This window comes from Lepidochelys kempii, chromosome 12 (assembly GCF_965140265.1).
Source record: "Lepidochelys kempii isolate rLepKem1 chromosome 12, rLepKem1.hap2, whole genome shotgun sequence".
NCBI classification, from domain to species: Eukaryota; Metazoa; Chordata; order Testudines; family Cheloniidae; genus Lepidochelys; species Lepidochelys kempii.
The window spans coordinates 17672905-17696979 of NC_133267.1; the positions used below are offsets into that span (position 1 = coordinate 17672905).

General features: G+C 39.9%; 1 protein-coding gene across 6 annotated transcripts in view; it reads left to right on the forward strand.

Moving 5' to 3' along the window:
* N4BP1 (NEDD4 binding protein 1) overlaps positions 1-24075 on the forward strand; it is a 38483-nt gene that overhangs the window by 2926 nt on the left and 11482 nt on the right. For 5 of the 6 annotated variants that reach the window (XM_073307709.1, XM_073307704.1, XM_073307705.1 and 2 more), the window contains exon 2: positions 10724-12519. In XM_073307709.1, coding sequence (XP_073163810.1) covers positions 10724-12519 — 1796 coding nt within the window. Of the gene's footprint in view, positions 1-9756; positions 9840-10723; positions 12520-24075 lie in introns of all 6 variants that reach the window. The other variant, XM_073307708.1, reaches the window with a different exon arrangement.

Sequence of the window (24075 nt, forward strand, 5' to 3'; positions counted from 1 at the left end):
TTTTATCAGTTTTATCATTTATCAGTTTCTTCTAGACTGTGCAGGCAGGAAAAAAACAAAACAAGAACCATATTCTAATCATGTTAAGAAATGTTTTAGTCAGCATGGTTTTTACCATGCACGCAACTTGATTTCTCCTTGAGAGCTATCTTACAGTCATGCTGCAACCATAATAATTTAGTTTCTTCTTGGGGGCTATGTGGATGGTAAAAAAATATGTTGACTAAAACATGTTTTCTTAATGTGATTAGAATATAGTTCTTGTTTTGTTTTCCTGCCTGCACAGTCTAGAAAAATCTGTTATGAAGTGGTTATGCTCCAGCCATGTTATACAGTTGTTTTAAACATGTCTATTTTCATGGCATTTTTGTAGCCTAAGGCCCTGTTTATCATTGCATTGAATGGTGTTAACACAGTTCTTCCTAGAAGAATGCTAACAGTTTGACATTGCTAATACCTCTTCAGCATCAGAGCAGACAGAGCCTATGTGATTTCATCAGTTTAGTTTTTGGAATAGATGGCAACTTATCCAATTAAAAAGCAAAAAAATGAGTTATGCTAAGCCAGGAAAAGGCTAGCTAGTCTTTCCTGTTCATACATTCTCTGATATTTTGGAGTGTTGGGTATGACACTAACTGATGTGAAACAATCTCCTAAGACAGGTTTCAGAGTAACAGCCGTGTTAGTCTGTATTCGCAAAAAGAAAAGGAGTACTTGTGGCACCTTAGAGACTAACCAATTTATTTGAGCATAAGCTTTCGTGAGCTACAGCTCACTTCATTGGATGCATACTGTGGAAAATACAGAAAATGTTTTTATACACACAGACCATGAAAAAAATGGGTGTTTATCACTACAAAAGGTTTTCTCTCCCCCCCACCCCACTCTCCTGCTGGTAATAGCTTATCTAAAGTGATCACTCTCCTTACAATGTGTATGATAATCAAGGTGGGCCATTTCCAGCAGAAATCCAGGTTTTCTCCTCCACCCTCACCCCACCCCACTCTCCTGTTGGTAATAGCTTTTTTTCATGGTCTGTGTGTATAAAAACATCTTCTGTATTTTCCACAGTATGCATCCAATGAAGTGAGCTGTAGCTCACGAAAGCTTATGCTCAAATAAATCTCTTAAGAGTGGTTTTGTAATCAAATTTCTTTGGCAAACTTTTCGGGGGTGCAACTACAATGTTGCAATTGGCATTACTCCAATAGTTAATGACATGAACCTGACAACGGTAGCCCATTTGAGGCATGTGAGGAGAATGGCACATTGAGCATCATACTTTTTGCAGACTGGTTCCAAAACAAATTAATTCCTGTTGTGTTTCTCCTCCTCGTATTAATAGAGATTCTTAGCACCTATTCCTAGGTCTAATTCAAATAATTTTAGCTTTACATTTTAGTTCTTAAAGTTTAATTCTTTAGCGGTGGAACTGCAGAATAATTTATTTCAATTAAGTCTATGAATGATTTATAGATTGAAAAAGCCACCAACTCTCAGAAGCTTAATGTTTTTACTATTTTTTTATATAACAGGAACCCTAACAGGATCAGCATCGCATTGTCCCATGTGTTTTCAGAAAAATTGAGTTTTCTTTGAACATTGTGGATGAGCTAGTCATTCTGTAAAAACTGCTTTCAAGAAAAAAATAATTTGTTGTGCTTGTAAATGTGCTAGTTATAACACTAGAAATTTAACTGCTCTAGTTACTTATTCTGTAAATAAAACACATGCAGGGGAAAAGCCAATGGTCCTCTAATGTGCCTTCACTTTGAGCATGATAATTATCCACTACTTTATACCTCAAAAGCAGTGATACTCGGACCTCAGTGGTTCAGGAACCAAATTAGCCATCAACATTACCCAAATGAATTGGGTAGTGTGAATTCTTCCTTTCATTTACTATAGTATTATATATTCATATTTAAACAGTATGACAGGGAAATATTTAGTTTATATTATTCTCACAGCAAAATGACTGATCATGTATTATTATTTTTATCAACTACAACTGGTTAATAACATAGTAAAAGCATCCTGATTGGTTAATAATTTAGGTTAATAATTAAATCACGCCGTGTTTTAATATGTGCTGCAAAGAGCCATTTGTGACTCTCAAACCTCAGTCTGAATATCACTGCTCCAAATAAATCCTTGGCTTCTCTATGGAAACTACCAAAAAAAGTGCCAGTTGAGGTTCTGGGTGTTATATGACCTTTTAATTCTTTCTTTAACTGAGGCAACAAATTGTCAGCATTTTAACCACAAAGTTGCCTAGATCTGCTCTAGGCAGGATTAGATGACACAGTGGTTAAAACTCTGTCATCTGGTGGACACTGATATGCCTGGACCCGACAATGAGAAGCATCACGGAGGAAGCCATACAGGATGTGGCCAGAAAACGCATCACCAGGGCCTCCTCCAAGCAGGATGTCGCCACTTACCTCAGTGGCTCCCTGGGCTCCCACGACCAGGGCGTGGATCTGGACCTCATAGCCCTGGGCGCATGGGACCCCCACAACAAGCCGGTACTGAGAGCGTGCGGAGTCGGTGGCCGCTACGCCTGGCTCTTGAGACAGTTCATTGTGTCCGACACCATCAGGTGGTCCAGAGACATCTACACGGAACACATCACAGGACATTGCCAGTACCTGGTTGAGTAACTGAGAACACCGACCAGGGAAATAACCCACTTCCTTCCCTGATGAACTGAGGGACGCACCCCACCCATGTACTTATTCTCTACACCAATACTGACTTGGACTCTTAATACATTCCATGGGTGGCGTACCCGAACCCACTTATCCAGTGATGCTTTAAAAACTCCTACACCCCAGTCTGGATCTGTGCTGGTTAATGGGATATGTATGTACCTCGTGAAACTTGTAACCAATACTTGCAATCCCCCATAACCCAAGCCCGACCCCAAATGTACAGTACCTTCCCTCTTAACTTGTGTAAATTTGATTTTAAACATTAACTTTAATAAAAAAATTTCTTGGAAAAACTTGACATGCTAGTATAGACGCAGCCACAGAGGTGATGGTATTGATTTTCAATTATTATTAGCTGTAACTATTGAAAATTAATTTGTACCTCCTAGTTCATGGAGTCCATGTAAAGAATCTGCCATTTATATTTAAAAGAGAGAGCACTTTAGTTTGTTTTGGAAGAATTTGACCAGCTCATTATAGGTGGAAGTGTCTAGTGTTAAGAACTGTATTCATGACTAATTGATATGTTGCTGAGATTTATAGGTATAGTAACAGAAATACTTTTGGTTAAGGAAAGCTGAGCTGCAATGAAAACCCATTAAATGTTTTGCTCAATTCTGAGTAACATATATTGCAAAAAATGATAGAGGAAGGACTCTTCTCAACCCAAATGCTGAGTTTACCCATTGATCATGAACTTTATGAGTAGACTATACATAGATACTGTGCACACAAAGTGAGTAATGCATAGAGTTTTAGCTCTGATACACTGCCTGACTACTAGGTAATGTAAGTTTGAATATATCTGCTCATTTTAGTTTCATGGTAAAACGAATCAGGGAATAAAATGTTAAGAGTTCAACTATGATAGTCTTCTGCAACAACTTGGATAGAGCAAAAATGTAGAATAAAACAATGATTATTAAATACTTCAAATTGTAAACCCAATCACAGTTTGCTAGTATAATCAGAAATGACTTACATTTTGCATAATATTTACAGTATCCATTAAATAACTGACCTGAAAATTATTTATTTGATCAGATGACTTAAAAATTGGAAATGGATAACAGAACGTAGCCCAGGTGGGTGATAACAAAAGTTACTGTTTGATGGCATCCAATGAAGTGAGCTGTAGCTCACGAAAGCTTATGCTCAAATTTGTTAGTCTCTGAGGTGCCAAAAAGTACTCGTTTTCTTTTTGCGGATACAGACTAACACAGCTGCTACTCTGAAACATGTGTGGAATGAGTTAGTGGTTATAATCAACACAGATGTTGACAGTCTCAGTGAGAAGCCAAGTATCTGAGTGAGCCTTGTAGATCCCTCCAAGTCAAGATTTGAAAGGATATTGGCTGGGCAGTGTGCGTAATTTATCTTCATAAATGATCTGGAGGATGGTGTGGATTGCACTCTCAGCAAATTTGCGGATGATACTAAACTGGGAGGAGTGGTAGATACGCTGGAGGGGAGGGATAGGATACAGAAGGACCTAGACCAATTGGAAGATTGGGCCAAAAGGAATCTGATGAGGTTCAATAAGGATAAGTGCAGGGTCCTGCACTTAGGACGGAAGAACCCAATGCACAGCTACAGACTAGGGACCGAATGGCTAGGCAGCAGTTCTGCAGAAAAGGACCTAGGGGTGACAGTGGACGAGAAGCTGGATATGAGTCAGCAGTGTGCCCTTGTTGCCAAGAAGGCCAATGGCATTTTGGGATGTATAAGTAGGGGCATAGCGAGCAGATCAAGGGACGTGATCGTTCCCCTCTATTCGACATTGGTGAGGCCTCATCTGGAGTACTGTGTCCAGTTTTGGGCCCCACACTTCAAGAAGGATGTGGATAAATTGGAGAGAGTCCAGCGAAGGGCAACAAAAATGATTAGGGGACTGGAACACATGAGTTATGAGGAGAGGCTGAGGGAGCTGGGATTGTTTAGCCTGCAGAAGAGAAGAATGAGGGGGGATTTGATAGCTGCTTTCAACTACCTGAAAGGGGGTTCCAAAGAGGATGGCTCTAGACTGTTCTCAATGGTAGCAGATGACAGAACGAGGAGTAATGGTCTCAAGTTGCAGTGGGGGAGGTTTAGATTGGATATTAGGAAAAACTTTTTCACTAAGAGGGTGGTGAAACACTGGAATGCGTTACCTAGGGAGGTGGTAGAATCTCCTTCCTTAGAGGTTTTTAAGGTCAGGCTTGACAAAGCCCTGGCTGGGATGATTTAACTGGGAATTGGTCCTGCTTTGAGCAGGGGGTTGGACTAGATGACCTTCTGGGGTCCCTTCCAACCCTGATATTCTATGATTCTATGATTCTAATTGTGCATTGCCATTGCCTTACTAAAAACAAAGAACTTCAGGCTCCAGGTCTGTCAATCACAAGCAGTAAAGTCACTTCAGAAAGCATTTTCTCTACTTTATATGACTTTTAAGAATCTTTCCAGATACTGAATATCTCACTTTCATTGCCATTTTATTAATATTTTTACGGGGGAGGGGACTCTTTTTTTTTGTGCAGGCCAGAAAAACTACTTGCCTCCTTTAGCTTATGTTACAGCAGCAGTTTGTACTACTGTGTAGTCTTACAACATCCAATCCTTAAAACCGTGTTGATGAGAATCAAAGATGGCACAAGGCAGTTACACTGTTCATCACATAATACTTATTTTCCGTTCCATTCAAAAGACAGTTTTTTCCAAAGTGGAGATAGAGAACAAAATTGGTTGGGTGTTTGCTCTTTTTATTTGTTTCTTGTTTTGTTGTAAGAGTGTTGCAAACCAATAAATCACAAGTGGCCTTTAAAATTACCAATGCTAATGCTGCTGCAGACTGAATTGCCAATATATTTTGTTCCAGTTACATGATGTAGCTTTAAAGCTGGAGGTTGTTGATTTGAATCTTGGTGGAATACTATTAATCATGTTAATGTGTAGAGTTAATACATGATGTTTCGAAGCCTGCAGGTATGCTGACTTCAGTAGTTTAGAAACTGGCTTCCTGGCATGATAGAACGTTAACTGTAGAAACAGAAGGCTTTCCTTGGTGGCTTTTACATATTTAGAACAAGGTTGTCTAAATTCTTGTCCAGACTTTCCAAGCTATGCAAGAATTGTAGCAAGGAGGAAGAGATGCGAAAAATCATTTATCTCCAGCAATAGATGCAACTGTGGTGTTTACTATGACTATCTGGATACTAAAACTAATTTTGTACATGAGCACTTTCACTTTTATTTTGAAAGATGTGGTAAGTTGAAAATTAGACGTGCTTTTCTGAAGATGTCAGTGGACATGCTCACCTCCTCTGGCTCTCTATTAAGCACTATTTTACAGGTTATCATCCGTAACCACAGCTCTAATTATGGATGTTTAAGAAAATGGCTTGAACGCCAATTCTCTAAAACTGATCCTCACTTTTCTTAGTGGTGTGCAATATTAAATGTTTTGAAAAATCAGGCAATTGTAGTTTGGGTGTTATACTGATAAAATAAAAACGAGCAGGATCTTATTAAAGGGGAAAAGGCAAAATGCCACATTTATTGTGAATACAGAAAAAATCATAGTAAGCAGTTAGTTATAGCTATAACATGCCATTCAGTTTCATATTTACACACACACACACACACACACACACACACACACACACACACACACACACACACACACACACACACACACACACACACACACACACGTTCTGCAAGGTTGTTATCATAGTTACCAGCCTGGACATGAAGAGGGAGCAGGGCCTTGTCAGATGCTCATCTCATGCTCCTGGAAGTTGGTTTGCAGAATCAGACCCCAAAGTTCTCAGGTTCTAGAGTCCATTTTTATAGGAATTTCTTTCTATGCCAGTCTATGGGAATTGCTTCATCATGCTGTTGCTGAATCAATCAGCAGATGGCACATTCTTGACGGCTCCGTGCTGCCAGATGTTATCTTGTTCTTTGGTTCTCCCATTCTTGAGGCTGTTGGGTGGATTCCAGTCTGTCCTCCAGGGGGTCCTCTGGTTATTTCCACTTGACGCCTTCTTCGGCCGATGGACACTGGATTCTTAGGCTGGCACCTCCTTGATCATTCGGTTATTATCCACACCAAGCATCCATCCACATACATCCTCTATCTCTATTTTAATCACAATTGTTAACAAAGCGAGATGAATACAACAAAAGGGCGGGGAGTCTCTGGGTACTGTTTCTGTTGTTAGAGTATTGCTTTGAGTCTCTCTCTGTGTGAGTAGTTGTGAGTAGTTACAAAGAATTGCTTTGAGAACAGACTGTCTTAGAATGTACTAACACAATTAGCAGCTTGCAAGTTTCACACATAGAGGGAGAGAAACAGTACCAAAAACCAAGAAACTTCTTAATTAGTAATACCCTGGAATTTAAACTATGGGGAATCAAACTCATTTGTGATTTTAATACAGAACTTCTTTAATATGATCCAACATGGGAGGTTAAAAGAGGTGGTCTGTGGAAAATGGAAGGGTAAGGCTTTTCTTATTAAATGGTTTTGAGAACCACTGCTGTGAAATAAGATAAATGTCTATCTTTAGTGCTAATTATTAGCATGAAATATAGCTCAAGACTAGGTAGGGATCCACAAAAGCCAAGATCAGTATAGTAGAGGCCTGGGTTGTGCACTGGCTGAAAAAAGGAAAGATAACTATGTACAAGAAAGAAACAAATACATAGAAATTATATTTAAACATCTCTGTGGAAGATAGAGAATTAATTAGACATGTCACCACTTTGATTCATACCCTTATTGTCTGAAGAGAAAAGAGAAATGCAAAAATTTACTGTATTGCTTCATTCTTTAAAACCGACATTGCAAAACACCCAGCTACGCTGGGAAGGTTAATGCAAGGTACTTTTTTTTTTAAGCAATACAAAAATAAAGGTTTGTCAGTCCATTGTGAGACTTGCTTTATTGCCACTGTAAGATTTAAAACTAACTTTAATGGCTGTCATTTGCAGAGGTGTTGTAGCCATGTTGGTCCCAGGCTATGAGAGACACAAGGGTGGGTGAGGTAATATCTTTTATTGGACCAACTTTTGTTGGTGAAAGAGACAAGCTTTTGAGAGCTCTTTGTAGCTCTTCTCTCCCCCATTGCCTCTTTAATGGATGTCATTCATTTTTCTGAAACAGAATTATATCCAGAAAAACCTGTGAAAAAACCATTAAAGTTTTGTGTTCAGCACTCTGTGCTTAGATTCCTCTGCCCTGTCCCCTCTTGCCCATTCTACCACCCTGTGCCTGACTTTTGCCCTGTCCTTCCCCTGTCCCCATCTCCCTCCCTCAGCTTCTGCCTGTGTCCCTTTATCTTAACTGTTTCCCTTTTTCCTCTCCCTGGTCTTCATCCTGATACCTTCTCCTGTCTCTTTTTTTTTTCCTCCATCCCATCCCCCCTACCCCCCCCCACCTTCTCCTGTCTCTTTTTTTTTCTCCATCCCATCTCCCCTACCCCCCCCCCCATTCTTCAATCCCTCTGTATTCAAGTCAAGCTGCTCTCCTCCTTCACCTTGCTGTCTGAGTGAGAGCATTGAGAGATGTTCTGATTGCTCTTGGTTCCATTGTCTGCCATAGCAATAGCCCCTGGCATAGGGGAGGAGTATTTACAGGGAAAATCCTGCTCTGCCCCTACAGCCCTGGAATGGAGTATTCAGTTGCTGTGTAGGACAAGCACAAATCTTTTCAGGTCTGTATATAGGAACTGAGGATGAAGCCTGCTCAGTGCACATGGACTTCAGAGAACTTAGCTGCCAGTTCTAACAGGTTTCTACTGAGCATGTGCAAACCGGGTTTTGGGTTGTTGTTTTTTTTTGTGTGTTTTTTTGAAATGTATAGCTTGGCCAGATTTGGGTGAATTTTCATGAAAATTACATCCCTGATATCAGAACAATCCTCCCTCCAAATTTCAAGTCCCTACTCCAAAATATGGAGGCACTAGATCATCTCAGTGAAATAATTATAGGATTTTTTTTTAAATAGCCAAAATATAATTTTCCCTAACCTCATTCTCAGAGATGGCTGAACTACGTTAGCTGAAACTTTCCAAAAAAAATTAATCTAGAGACAGACAGCTGGTATGGAAAACTTCAGCCCAAATTATTAGTTTGGCAAAGTTAAAAGCAACTGAAAACAAAGCTTTGGAAAGTGTTTGCCTATCTATAGTGTTACTAGTTGTGCCACCTATATTGTGATGACAACAGAAACATGTCTGTAAAGGAACAAACATACTTGGAAAAACTTTTCTTGTTTTCCCTGTTTAGATATAGAAATTATTTGATTCTGGAATTCTGTCATTCAATCACTCTTCCATTTCCTACCAGAATCTGTCCTTTTAGAATCTTATTCTTTAAAACTGAATTATAAAAAGTGTGGATGATTTTTTGTGTGTGTATGGCTTTCTTTGAGTATAACTACCTGTTTTAAATACGTGACTGACTAATGGAGTTGCAGTTTAAAATAATATAATGAATACTTTATGCAGATAATGGAAGAATCTATAATTGTTGGCATCTGGATACCAGGATGGGGTGTATTTGGTTGGTTTCTTAAAGGAAATAACTACCTTTATTAGGATTGGTACTGAAACTAGCTTTATGTTAAAAATGTTTTTGTAGCTTGATGTATGCATTCTGATGTTTAAATACTGATCTTGAGTGAATAATTAACCAGTGCTAGGATTAAATATAACTGTAACAAATTCCTAATATTACTAGTTATACCTATTACAATATTTTTAAATCAATTGTTAATTTTCTTCAATTTTGGTGTTGGAACACGGTAATCTTTTAAACAGAGATAAATTTGTAGGCTAAACCTCACCCCTCCGGTAAAAACATGCATCATTTCAGCATCAATTTTCTGCAGAATATCTTTATAGCTGACACTGGGACATATTAGTTATATCAGACCACCTTGCAGGACTGCATGTCACAGATGTACTTGATTTATTATTCATAACTATAGGGAAATTGCCGTAAGAACAACCCTTGAAAATAGTCTTGTGCAAACCATTTTGTTTTTTTGTTCCAGCATTTTCTTTGTGAACCAGAATTACCTTATGACATTGTTTGAGTCAACTTCAGAAGAGCACGTCTCTTCTCTGACTAATATTGGTAAAATACATCCTTATATTGTCTTTTTTAGAGAATCATTAAATGATCATGTCAACTTCAGCTCAATGGTAGTTCAGGAGTGCTCAGCAACTCTGAAAATCAGGCCATTAATTTTATCAGATATAATAGTTTTGTCCTGGCTTACAAAACATAAGAAATCAATGTTTGTTTCAAATGAGTTAGCTGATAGCACAGCCAACCATAATAAATCAAAACTGTTTCTGTTCTTACAATGTATACATTCAGCAATCTGTATCCCAAAAGAAAATAAAAACTAATTATGTATTGTATGAATATTGGGAATAACTATTTTAACTTGGCATAGATTTCAGGGTTTTGAGGCAGGTCTAGAAACATTGATAGCCGCACTTTCTATGCATGTAAATGCTTCTGTGCAAAACTTATCACTTTGATAAATCTTAGACCAGTGATACCCAAACTTTTAAGGGTCGCGCACCTCCTTACCCCTGTCCATCCCCTCCCCCCCTGCAGCCAGGGCTGGGAGCAGGGCTGCTGAGGGGTTGGTCTGGGTCCAGGAGTGGGGCTGAGGATGGAGCCATGGCCAGGGCTGGCCTGGGCCCCTCTATGTCACCCCCCCCACCGAACATTCCTCCTAGGGGCACACCCCACAGTTTGGGAACTATAGTCTCCTGGGAAACCAATAACAGACATTTGAAATGCAATGTTTACACTTATCTTGGATATCTTCCTCTACTTAATAACTTCATACATCATAATAAACTGGCTTCACTGTCTGTTATAGTGGCTTATCATTGGCCTAAACAAAAATTGACATTGTATAGACACTTCTGATTTGTAAAAAGTTGTTCATTATGCTCTCTCTCTCTTCTCTCCTCCTCCCCCCTGCCCCCACCCCTTTATAGGAGTATATTAAGGGACTCTGTGAACCTGAACTAGAAGAAAAGGAACATTATCCAAAGGACATGCACTGCATTTTTGTTGGAGCACAGAGCCTGTTTCTTAACTGTCTTATTCAGGATACCTGTGCTGATATAACAGTGCAGGAAATAGGATTACTTAGTATTAAGGGTGGTGCAGAGGCTGTTGTGATGGCTAGAAGTCATATTCAGCAGTTTGTGATGCTCTTTGAAAACAATGAAGGCTTGTTAAGTGACAAGGAATCAAACATAAAAAAGCAGTTTAAAAAATTTGTGGAAGCACATGCAGATAAATATACAATGGACTTGTTGATCTTGCCTAGCTCGCTTAAAAGAGAACTTCTGAATCTTACACAAAGTGATTGTTGTGAAACAGATGGCAATATTATAGATCTTACTGCAGATTCTGAAAGCACACCAGAGTTTTCACAGGACAAAACCCCAAAACTAACTGTAATGAGTGGAGATGGAAAAACAATTGGGGAGGAAGCAAGAAAACAAGCTGGAACCCCTGTAACGGAGCTTACAAAACAAATGGACACGGTGTTTTCCAATGCACCAGGAAGGTGTTTTGTTCCTATAAATGGTGTGACTCCACTTGAGGCATCCGTTTCCAAAGAGAGACAGTCATGTAAAAGGAGGTGTTCTGATGCTGAGGAAAGGCTTCCTAAGAAACAGTTTTCATTAGAAAGTGATCAGGAGGTCAGGCCTACACCATGCAGTAAAGATCCAGATAGGGGTGCAGTTATTGATCTGATTTCTGATAGCTGCAGTGAGTCGGATGATCCACGCTTCTCTATTACAGACTGTGATGAAATTAGTGAGGAAATGGAATACAAGATTCTTGTAAACTTTTTCAGGACCATGGGATATTCCCAAAAAATTGTAGAGAAAGTTATTAGTGAACTGGGACAATCAATGGAACCATTAATGCTCCTGGAAGCAATAGAAAAGGAAAGTACAAAGCTTCAGAAGGAAAAGGAACAGTCAGCGCAGATATCTCGAACCGTAAGTGTGCATTCAGGTCGTAATGCAGATCTTTCACCGACTCTGAAAGATAGAGGTTCTATCAGTAAAAATCAACTTAATCCCAGTCAGACTTTAAAGGAGACAAAAAATGTAAAACAAAAAAGATCGAATTCACCACGTGCACAGCTCCGGGCAGAAGACAAAATGCATGTGACAGACTATAAAAATAAAACTGCTCTTCCTTCCACTAAAAAGTCAACAGAGCATTGTAAACAAGTACATTTGAATTCTTCTGATCAGAGTCACAGTTCCAGGACAAATGATGTAGAAACTGATGGTCTCATACTGTCTTTTAACACTGCACAAGAATTAAAGAAATATGGAGCACTAAAAGATGTTGACTTTGTAGCAAGAGGGAGCTCAGACCAAGAGCATGCATCAGTTCAGACTGAAACTGTAGTTCAGCAAAAATCTGCAGGGCCCTCGAATACACAAAATAATGAACCTGTTCATGTGGAGAGACTAGGACATTGCAATCCTTCACAGTTTAGACTCCTCCACCAACCGTCTGTTGATATCCCAAAACCTACTGAACGTCCTCTTCCAACTTCTGTGTTTCCGTCCCAACTGCATGTGCCAAATCAAGAGAGGAGGACAGTGGGACCATACAGTCATCATACAGATGCCTCAGTTACTGGGGTTCAAAGGTTTATGGATTCTCTGAAAAAGCCGTACAATCTGGAGTTGAAAAATGAACCTGGGAGAGCATATTTAAAACACATCATTATAGATGGAAGCAACGTTGCAATTTCGTAAGTATTGCTAGTTTGCGCTACTTTTTATTAAGTGTCAGTGAATTTCAGAGTGAAACTGGGAAGAGCGAGCACAGCCTGGGTATAAAAGCTTTTCTTGTCAAAAATTCTTGTTAACTGGCCTCCATATGACCAGCTATTAATTTACTACTCCAACACAGTTCCCCACCAATCTTGTAGTAATGGGCTAATTTGGTAGGGTGTATAGTGGTGACTTCTGTCCATTGAAAGCTAGATGAGCAACATGAACCTCATTTAATTGCCTATTTAAACTGTAGAAGAAATCCTAGTTTAATACCTGTATTCTCCAGTTTCTGTTAAAAACATGTATGGTGTTACTGTTTAATGGTTGCCATGTTCCACTTAGGTGCTTTAGAAATTCTTCTAGATACATACCTGGGAGATGATGCTCAAATACTGTGCTGATGTGGATGGTATAAGAATAGCAGTCCCATTTCTGTCATGGGTGAAGCAATTCCCAGAGAAGAATGTGTGGGTTTGGGGAGGAGGGGAGGACTTTGACCTTATGCTAAATAGAGCTACCTTCTATTTACTAAAGCTTAATGTGTTTAGTATTTGATAAAATAGGTGCGAGTTTTTAACTATAAGTTTTAATATTTGTAAGTCAATTGAAAAATTAAGTAGTACATACTAATAGTTGAGAAACTATATTTAGCCTAATTGTCCCAATTCTAAGTTCATATATTTTAAATGTTATTCTGTGATACCCTTAAAGATTTGACTTCTACATCTTGGCAAGAACTGAGGAGAGTCCTGAAAACATACAACAGGTGTCCCGTGATTTAATTTCTTAAATTTCATATTTGTGCACAAACACATTAATAGACATGATTGTAAACGATCAAATACACACTTCATATGTTTACATAAGAATATATATATATTAATATGATATGGAATTCTTTTGAACATTGTTTTGTAATATAGAAAACTAAAATCAGATAGGGCAAGGGAGAGAAGAGATCCTTTCTGAAGGTAATTCAGTTTGCATTTATTAAATCAACAGGGTTTTTTATTAAGCAACTGTCAAACACAGTCTAATATGTGCACTTTTTAAATCAACTGCTTTAATTTATCAGTATGCAGTCTTTGAAGCGCATCCCCACTTAAATTCAGAAAGAGAATTCAGCAGTGAGCTCTAACCTAATATTATAGCATAATAAAATTGTATGATCGAAACTTACAAATAAAGAGTAACCTGACATTTAGTGTTCTGGCAGACAACTAATGAGCATCTTCTTAACAGATGAAAACAAAAATAATTACAGTAAGAATGTAATGTTTGAACAGCGAGAATATTTTATAAATTATCAATGAAGTTCAGGATAAGCATCACGTTAAAATCTAATTATTAAAAAAAATTGAGTAAAAAAGGGTTGGCTTTTTACATTTGCCTGAAGTTGTCTTGCCAATTTTTGCTTTTTTTTTTAGTAACATTTTCCTGTCTCTAAAAGTATTTATAGTGCATTGGTACCCCCATGTGACCAAGGATCAGGGCCCCACTTTGCTAGACGCTGTGCAAGCATGCAATAAAAGTAGTCTCTGCCCCCAAAAAAGTTGACAAACTAAGGGGGGTTGTGTATTTTGTTTGACATCTACTGGGTGCTGTGTGAAAGACTAACAAACAGAGAAAACAGTGAAAGACACAGTAAACAAAATAAACTTACTGAAAATAGACTGTTACCTTTCAGTTATACTAATTTTATGTGTTCGCAATTTTTACCTATACTTGTTAAGAGTGAGACTGAGGGCTGGTCTACACTAAAGCTGTAAGTCAGCCTAAGTTACGCTACTTCGTTATGTAAGTTGTGTAACTGAAGTCGACATAACTTAGGTCAATTTACATCAGTGCCTGTACCACAGTGTGTTGACAGGAGATGCTCTTCAGCTAACTTACCTTCCGCCTCTCACGGAGGTGGAGTACAGACGTTGACAGGACAGCGCTGTCCCATCAACTTAGCTTGTCTTCCATTACAGCAGTTCTGATTTAGCTGTAAGTATAGACGAGCCCTGAATATAGACTTCTGAATTGACCTCTCCTTTAGTTGATCTCCTGCATCTCAAACTATGGAGTTTGCAAGCAAATGAGTAGTAGAGTGAATACTTGCTTTAGAATTCTTCACAACAATGGAATGTGAAAGTGTGATATCTAGAAACATTTCATTTCTTTTTTGGGAGAAGTGCTGTTTTCCAGGAATAGACCAATTGAGCTTCCTGTTGCTCCACTGGCTAATGCTAAGATAAGAAGTAAACCTGTAGTGCTTTGAGTTCCTCTGCAATGAGAACAGAGAAACTGTCTAATATGAAAATAAGTGTGTCTCCATCTTAAAACTCACAAGCAAAAAGTACAAGTTGATTACTTACAGCAAAAATAAAACCAAACCAACCAAACAAAACCCTCTCTGGATTAATTTACTCCTTATAGCTAGACTTCATGTCCTCCTTTAAAACAGACCAGGTATTTTAAATATATTGCTTTAAAAGCAGGAAATACTAATTGAAGTGATATTAAAGCCATGAAACTTCAGGTGGTGATTGAGGTCAGTGTTTGAATGGGACACTTCAGAGAGTAGGCCAGAGTGCTGCGTATCATACGCTGCAGGAAATGCTCTCAGCTGGATAAGAAATACAGCAGGTCTTATTCACTTGTAGCCATTAGAGACAAGATGCTGTTGAATAGAATTATTTTAAATCTGTGTCCTAAACAAATGAACTTTACTTTAATATTTCTCAAATATGTAGATTTTCCCTGCAATATCAATTTACAGCATTCTTTATTTCCTGCCCGAAACATTTAGTGTTTCTTTGTGCTGTTACAAAGCTGGAATATAGTTTCCTATCCGTATCTGTAAATATGTATGTATTTGTACGTATATACATGCATACGTAAATTATTGTTTAAAAAAAAAAGACTGCAAATTTTTGGCTAGATGAGGATAGAAAAATGGACTCTTAACTACTACATCTTGTATATCTAGAAGCAGCCATGGATTTAACCACCCAACCTATAATTCACTAAATTGTGAATCTTGTTAACAAACGGTGGACAAATTCCCTTAATTGTTAGGGAGGACATAACTTCCACAGATTCCTCCAGCTCCTTACCCAACCCAACATCATCACCCTCCAAGCCTCAGTTTCATTCCGACTCTAGAAGAGGCTGATAGATATCAACGTCTAGATCCAGTGAAAAGGATGAAGGACTTGAAAAGAGGCTTGCTCAGTCATAAAAAATGTGAGGGTGCAGAGGATGTTATGAATGCTTCTATACAACAGAATAATATTTAGCACAAAACTATCTTTGGTAAAACAAAGTACTTATGACTTTATATATATATATTCTTATGGAACTCTTAACTGTGGATTATTTTGTAGTGCATCATGCTTCTGGTTTTGAAATCTCCTCTCATTTGCCTTTATACTGGCTTATAAAAAGTCAAAATTTATTGTAGTGTATTGTAAATTGAATATTTCAAGTTTAGATATTTGAGGTTATGCAGATTGTCACCTTATTTTCTGCTGTTCAGATGCAGATCATGGTTGTTTCTGAAGTCTCTTGTTAAACTGCACAATTAGTCTAGGTATTCCCACTTCCAATCATATCTTCAGAGTGTACTTACCTACTGTAAAGGTAGCTTTTCCCTTATTTTTCTGGGAATAGGAGATTTGAACTTTATTTCACTCCTTCAAGGCTTTAAGAAAGATACCTTTCTTGCATTGGATATTTTAGCAACAGCTTGGCCTAGATCCTTCATATCCCTTTTGAGCTGGACGTTTTTGTTTTGTTGAATGTGAATAAACATTCATGTACTAAAGTTCCATTATTCAGGAAGAACTTTATGGCATAGATGTTAAAGAGCCAAGAAAGAAATTCAAAATTAAAAAAAAAAAAATCTGCATCTCTAGATGTTGAGTTGAAATTTCATGATGTTAAATCAGTTAGGGCTTTCGGCAGAAATTTGATCTCAACAGGTGCTGGTCTCATCAGATGTTCCTTGGACTCCTACAGATCATCCTAAAGCCTGATAGCTTCTCAGAAGAAAGATTAATAAAAAGCAATTTGTCTTAAAACAGCAACACCTGTTAATACTATAGTTAGGGGTATGTGTCAGATTCCCAACAAATTATGTTACTTTAGGAGTTCATATTGTAGCTCTTAACTGTATTTCAGTTTGGAGCGAAATGTAGAATACAAAACATTAATAAAGAGTGACTGATTCTTTAGCCTTCAATAGGATTAAAATAGGTTACTAACATAAATATTATGGACTAATTTGTTCGGCGTCTGAGAGATGTTACCTTGGGGGGTGCAATATTTTCTAGTTAGGACATCCTATTAGTCTATTGACAGTATTTTAAAAATAGTTTAAAAAATGGTCTAACTAGTGATAAAAACCAGTGAAGTACAGGTACGTTCCCAAAAGTGTAAGTTCTTTCAAGGTGGCTCAGACGTCACAGTACTAAGTGTGTTACAAAAACTCTCAGATCTTTTTCCTTCACCCCTTTTATTCCATCTACTTTGTGACAGATTTCTTTTTTTCTTTTTCCCCTAGTTCTAGCCTGATGACTTTTTCAGGCCACTTATATTTTCCGATAGTTGAGCAGGCCTGGGAGTGTTTCCAGAACTGGCTGCTATCCTCATATCTCATCTCTTGGAACCTTACCTGGCGCCAGAGATTCAGTGCTTTCTGGTATATCTCTGAGTATTCTTGAGGTTTCTTATTGTACCTTATCTCAAAAAGGTATTTGTGGCCTCCAGCACTATAATGTCTGAGCACCTACTTCACTGACAAGCTTTAAATTCACAGGTGTAAAGTATTCATGCTGGAAGTAGTTGCACACTCTTGCAGTCAGAGAACAAATCTTACTTTCACTGGCCAAATACAACTAATGCATTTTGAAGAGCAAAGATTGACTAATGCTCTCGTGGACCTCTTTGTAATCAGTCCAGAAAGATTATTTTCAAAAAAGGGAGAAGGAGTCAGAAAAGCAAGTTTTTGAGTAAATGAATCTGAGGAAATCGGCCTCTTTTTTGCTTGTGGAATATCATGAATGGTCAATGAAGTGAGTTAACCATTTGTTCCAAATAAATAATTTACCCAGTCTATTGTTAGATAATGTAGGAAGCTTTCAAATACAGTGTGTTACCTTCCTTAAAGTATGATGGTTATTAACTAAAGGAGATAATTTGGTAGCTATTATTCTAACTTCAGTTTAAGGACCCATAGGTATATCCTCTGAAGCAGTGGTTCCCAAACTTGTTCTGCCGCTTGTGCAGGGAAAGCCCCTCGGCTGGCACCGCTTCCAGCAGCTCCCATTAGCCTGGAGCAGCGAACCGTGGCCACTGGGAGCCGCGATCTGCCGAACCTGCGGACGCGGCAGGTAAACAAACTGGCCCAGCTCGCCAGGGGCTTTCCCTGTACAAGCAGCTGAACAAGTTTGGGAACAACTGCTCTGAAGAATTAATTTGGATACCAGTCTTGAAAAAGCCAGCATTATAAGGGTTAACTGAAGTACCTGATTAACACTTCCTGTCACTTGACTGTTGCAGTCCTGGTAGCTCTTACGGGGAAATTCTCTATGACCCACAACTGTATGACATTACTTGAATAAAAGTACAGTGCTTTTATTACAGTAAATAACTTTACAAATGAACTATTTCCTCATTGTTCAGATTTTGTTCTTTAGCAAATAGGCAAACTGCAAGTCATAATTATGAGTCATCATTTATCTTAACCTTTTTAGACTGATTTCCCAAACTTGTATTAATGGAAAAGAAATGCAAATTGATGGGGTTATGTAGAAAGTAACAAGTCCACCACATCCTCTTTAATCTCTGCTTTTTAGAGAAGGAGCATTTTTCTGGAGAAAGAGAATAGGGTTTTATGTAATGGTATGAACTCAAAATTCTCTCAGAAGATATAATACATTGTTCTTCCTAGCACTTATGAAGTTATTGGACACGTCAAAAAATAAATGTCTGAATGCATTATGCTTGGTGTAAAAACTCTGAAATGACCACTCAGCTAACAGACAGTGAATTAAAAAGAAAATATCTTAAAGCGTTCTTAAGCCATTGCCTAAAGTTTCAGTTCCATAACTACCCTTACTCTTAGGGCTTGTTTTTGTTACATTGTTAGAGGTAAAACTCAGGTTATAACCCAACTTGAGCTAACCCAACTCCCATCCACACAAACAGCTCTCTAGCTTGAGCTAAGTGATCCTTTAAGCTCAAGCTAGCTGGCTGGTCGAGGGAGCGGTATAGGTTGAAGCCTGTGTGCTTTCTGATGCTCAAGTTTAGGCTATATTTACACTAGAGAGCTTACAATGGCACAGCTGTACCAAAGCAGCTGTGCCATTGTAAGTTCTCTCGTCTGGCCACTCTATGCCGATGGGAGAGAGCTTTTCCCTTCAACATAATTAAACCACCCCCAATGAGCGGCAATAGCTATGTCGGCAGAAGAAGCTCTTCCGCCAACATAGCACTGTGCACACTACCACTTATGCCAGCGAAACTCACTCAGGGGTGTGTTTTTTCACCCTCCTGAGTGACCTAAGTTTTGCTGACATAAGTGGTAGTGTAGACATGGCCTTAGTAATGCTGTGGGGATGCAGCAGCTGTAATTACAATTTATCAGCTATTAATCAAATCACTCTGTGCTACTTATCCGATTGCTCTGGGCAGCTTTTGTTTTTGTTTTGAGTGTTTTGCAGTATGGTTGCTTTCACTAGAGCTAGACTAGCTCAAGTAGAGTAACAAGATAGCGGTTGCAGTGAAGACAAACCCCTACAGAATGTCTACACTGTCTCTGGGAGCAAGCCTCCCAACTGTGGTGAACAGACTTGTGGTGGTGGGGCTTGTGCTAGCATGCAAAAAATAGCTATGTAGACATTGTGGCTCAGGTTCTCAGGCATAAATCAAAGCAACACAGCTATTTTTAGTGCACTAGTCTGAGCCTCATCACTACAAGTCTGTGGATCCTGGGTGGGAAGCTCGCTCCCAGTTGCAATGTAGACTAGCCGTTCTCAAACTGTGGGTCGGAACCCCATTGTAATGGGGTCGCCAGGGCTGGCGTTAGACTTGCTGGGGCCCGGGGCCAAAGCCAAAGCTCGCGCCGCACTGCCTGGGGCCAAAACTTAAGGGCTTCAGCCCTGGGTGACAGGGCTTGGGTTTTGGCTTTGGCCCCCCTGCCCAGGGCGATGGGTCTTGGGTGAGCTCGGGCTTCGGTCTCCCCTCCTGGGGTTATGTAGTCACTTTTGTTCTCAGAAAGGGGTCGCGGTGCAGTGAAGTTTGAGAACTCCTGTTAACATACCCTGTAGTGTGCTCTTCCTAAACCTATTCACAATGACACCTGCCTCCATGTTCAGTCAGCTGAAAACTTTGATTACAAACCATGAGGGCGAGGAAAGTTAACTAGAAGTAACAGAATCAAGTGGTTTAAATGCTTTACTGAGTAACCACCTGATCTTTTGTCAAGGTTGTGCTCTTGATTTGTTTATTGCAGCGTTGTTGTGTATGGGAAAGGCCTGAGGTTTTTTGGTTTTCTTTAAATCTGCATCTTTCTATGTACTTTAAAGTGGGTTTTTTGAGACTGTCATTTGCACCTCTGCCAAATCATGCCTCCTCCATATGTCATTTTGGCTTCTACCCTAAGATGCACCCACACCCCTTCTCCCCCAATCCAACACACCTCTTTGGGAGGGAAAATCTCTGTCCATGCCTGTTAAACTGAAACTAAGTGGGCATCAGGCTCTAGACACACCTTTTGCCTTTTGTACCCCTTCTGGGAGGTTGAAGAACTTTATTCTTTTAGGTTATGTCTATATGGGGGAAAAGAGGTGTGTGTCTGACATGTTAATGTGCTAAAATCCTGGTTTAGGCAAGCTGTAGTTTTAACATTTGTTACTGGGTTCGGGTGAACCCTATGGGAGTGTTACTTCAATCAGCCTAGAGTTTACTTTTACCAGCTAATTTGTGTTTAAAACATACCTTTTTTTCTTAGTGAAGAGAGAGCCTTTCAGGTAGACTGTGGGAAACATCCATGCAACAGTAGCTCCCTTAAAACAATATTTATTAAAATAAGAGAAAAATCAGAGCAGCATAAAAAAATAACATCTCATCTGGATTCTTTGGAAAAGCCCAGCCAAGCTGGCTTCTCTTAGCTTAGTTATAGAAAAGAAAAAACCTTACATGTTCTAGAAAGCAAGTGCTATCTCTGACATTGTGCTGCTGCTGTGTTATGCTGCTTATTATCTTCTCTACCTTGCCTTGCTATGGCCCCACCCCAGTTGTAAATATAGACCAAGTTGGGGAACAGATGCATTCCACAGGAGGTGAGCAACTGAGAATAAGGGCTTGGCTATACTTGCAAGTTAGAGCGCATTAAAGCAGCCCCGGGCATTCTAACTCCTTATGCGTCCACACTGGCAAGGGACATAAAGCGCTCTGACTCCACAGTGCCGCAAGAGCTGCTAATGTGGCCACGCCAGTGCGTTTGCAGCTGACAGTGTAAACACAGGGCAGCGTTTTCCCTGTTGTGGTCTCCGAAGGGCATGGCAACGCTTGCAGATGTAGAGCGCTTTGAGTTAAACCAGCCTGCATAGAGTGCAGTAGGGAAAGTGCTGCAGTCTGTCCACACTAACAGCTACAAGCGAACTGGCGTGGCCACATTAGCATCTCTTGTATAGGCCACAGAAAGCAGTGCACTGTGGTAGCTGTCCCAGCATGCAAGTGGCTGCAACATGCTTTTCAAATGGGGGGGGGGTGGAGTGTGACAGGGAGTGTGTTGTGTGTATGTGTGTGGGGGGCAGAGTGGGTTTGGAGGGGCTGAGAGCATGTCAGTATGCTGTCTTGTAAGTTCAGAAAGCAGCAGACCCCCACTCCTCCCTGGTTCGTTTGTTCGTTCTCTCTCTCTCTCTCTGTCTCACGCAGCATTCCACAGTAATGGTTGCTTTGTCTCGGAGCAGATAAGCATGCCGGCTGTCAGAAACGGAGCTTTCAAAGGGCATATCCACATTCCTGCAGCGATTCCAAAACAATGAGAAGAGTTGCCGCTTGACTTAAGGGGATTATGAGACTTTCCGGAGGCTGATCAGAGCTCAGTAATGCAACACCTTGTTCACACTGACGCCTGGCATTTCAGCCAAGGCGCACCAAGCGTTAATCTTCTCACCAAGGTGGAGTACCAGGAGTGTTCTAGCCGTGGAGTCAGAGTGCGCTACATGCCTTGCCAGTGTGGACGGGTAGTGAGCTAGGGTGCCCGGAACTGGTTTAATGCGCTCTAACTCGCAAGTGTAGCCAAGTCCGAAGGCTGGTTTAACTTCCAGCGCGCTACATCTGCAAGTGTACTCATGCCCTAAGATGATCCATTAACAACAATTACTTGCTGTCTTTTAAAGGCCTACCTAGCTCAAGGACCACATTTCACAGTTCAGCTTGTTTAGCAGTGCCCCATTTACTCAGGCTTCATTATTTCATTATTATTATTTATTACAGTAGTGCCTAAGGCCCAACTAAGAGTGGGGACATGAAGGGGGAGAGACAGGAGCATTGTGCGAGGCATTATACAAATCCAGTGCTCAACTGTCCCTGCGTCGAAGAGCAGTCTCAACAGCCAAGACAGATGCAAGGTGGGGCAAGGGGTAGAACACAAGCCGTTTAAATTCTTTATCAGTTTTCTCTTGCCATGAATTATAAATTGATAACCTTAGACCCTCTGCCCCAATCCTACTTTATTTATACATAATAAAGCAACAAAAATGCACCTCCCCTCTTTTTGCCCATGCAGATCACCTTTAAGAAAGACGCACTCTTTATCACTGCACATTTTGCCTACCCGCCAGGTCCATGAGTCTTGTGGGTCAAGCGCTGCTGCTCTAAGACTTCTGCCTGCATAGTTTGATTGCATGAGAGAGATTGTAAGTCTGTTGTTCAAATGCAGGTGGCAAAATCACTCATTTGTGTCACTTTTTTTTTTTTCTTAAAGCCTTGCAATAAGAGAGACTGCAGAAAAGGCATAACTTACAGTTTTAGGAGTCACTGCCAGTTCTGCTGCTTTCTCTGTGTCCTCCAAATTATACACTCTTCTAAACAAAAATTGCCCTCTTACAAAAATACAGTCATAATGTGAACTAATGTGTTTTTTGATGGCAGAGTTTTCTGCTAAACAAGCATCAGTAGCAAAGATCTGAATGTCAGAAGCCATCTAAGACTATTCAAGTGCTAAAATTATCAAGCATAGCTGTTTGTTTCTTTAAAAAAAAAAAAGGTTGCACATTAGGGTGTAGAAGGTAAGGGTTTTCTGTGAGGGTTAACTCTCTATGACAATTACATTACTTTATTTAAATATTGATGTTTGTTGTGTGAAGCATACACAGTACTATTTCTATCAGGAAAAAGTGCTGCACAAACATGTTCTGTTACATAAATGGGGCCACATTGTTTCTCATTTACAGTTCAAATATAATTAGTGGTCTGTCTCTCCTTCCCCTCCCCCTCCAGCCCCACTCAGAGAATCTGATCTCAGATTGAAGTAGGTGGCATCAAAAATATAAAGCAAGGAAGAAATTTAGAAAAAAGAGGTGTTAAATATTACTGGGGATTAAAGTGTGGTATAGACATTTAAATTAGGATGTCTGCTAGCAGATTGTATTTTAGAAGTTGGTTATTTAGTTGATCTAAAGTCTCTAAAGTAGCTGTTTGAGGAATAAGTGTGGACTTCAAAACATTTAGGGTATGTCCATGCTGCAGCTGGGAGGTGTGATTACAGTATACACACAAGCATACCCAAGGTAGCTTTGATCTAGCTAGCTTGCCAAAAATAGCAATGAAGCCATGGAAGTGCGCAGTGTTGCCAACTCCACATAGCAGGAAGTCCCCAGACAAACCCTGAAAAGTCACTAGATGGAGCTGTTTAAGCACTCAAAAGGAGTCAAGAATACACACACACACAGAGGCGAAAATAGTCACAAAATCATTCACAAGCAGCTCTATAGTGTTAATAAAATCCATTCCATGCTCTTTTTACTACGTTGTGTTGCACACCAGAAGCAACTACAACAGTACATTGTCATCATCAGGAGGGCGCCCTCTGCTCATTGAGAAGGAAACTGCAACCCTCTGCTCATTGGGAAGAGTGCTCTGTACACTGCAGTCCTGGTTAGGTGGGGTTGGTTAATTTCAGCTGAGCCTCCCTTTCTTGCCAGCCTGGATTAGAGTCGACAGGTTAATGAAAGGGAGAGACCAGAACCAGGGGGAAGAGGGCATTCCTCTGACCTGAGCTCAGTGCTGCAGGGAGCCAAGAAAGTAGACTTAAAAACAAAAATCCGCACGCCGGACCCCTTCCCCCTGCTTCCAGGGTTTCATTTCTGAAAACAGCTAGGCAGCTAATCCCAGGCCAAGCCAGGGAAAGAAGTAAAGGGGAACCTAAATCATGCTAGCTCCACCTTTGATCCTGTAGTAAGGGCTTTATCACTGGAGGCACGGTGCCTCTCCTTCCCCCGTGCTATTGGGGCACATGTCCCTGTTTCATCCCA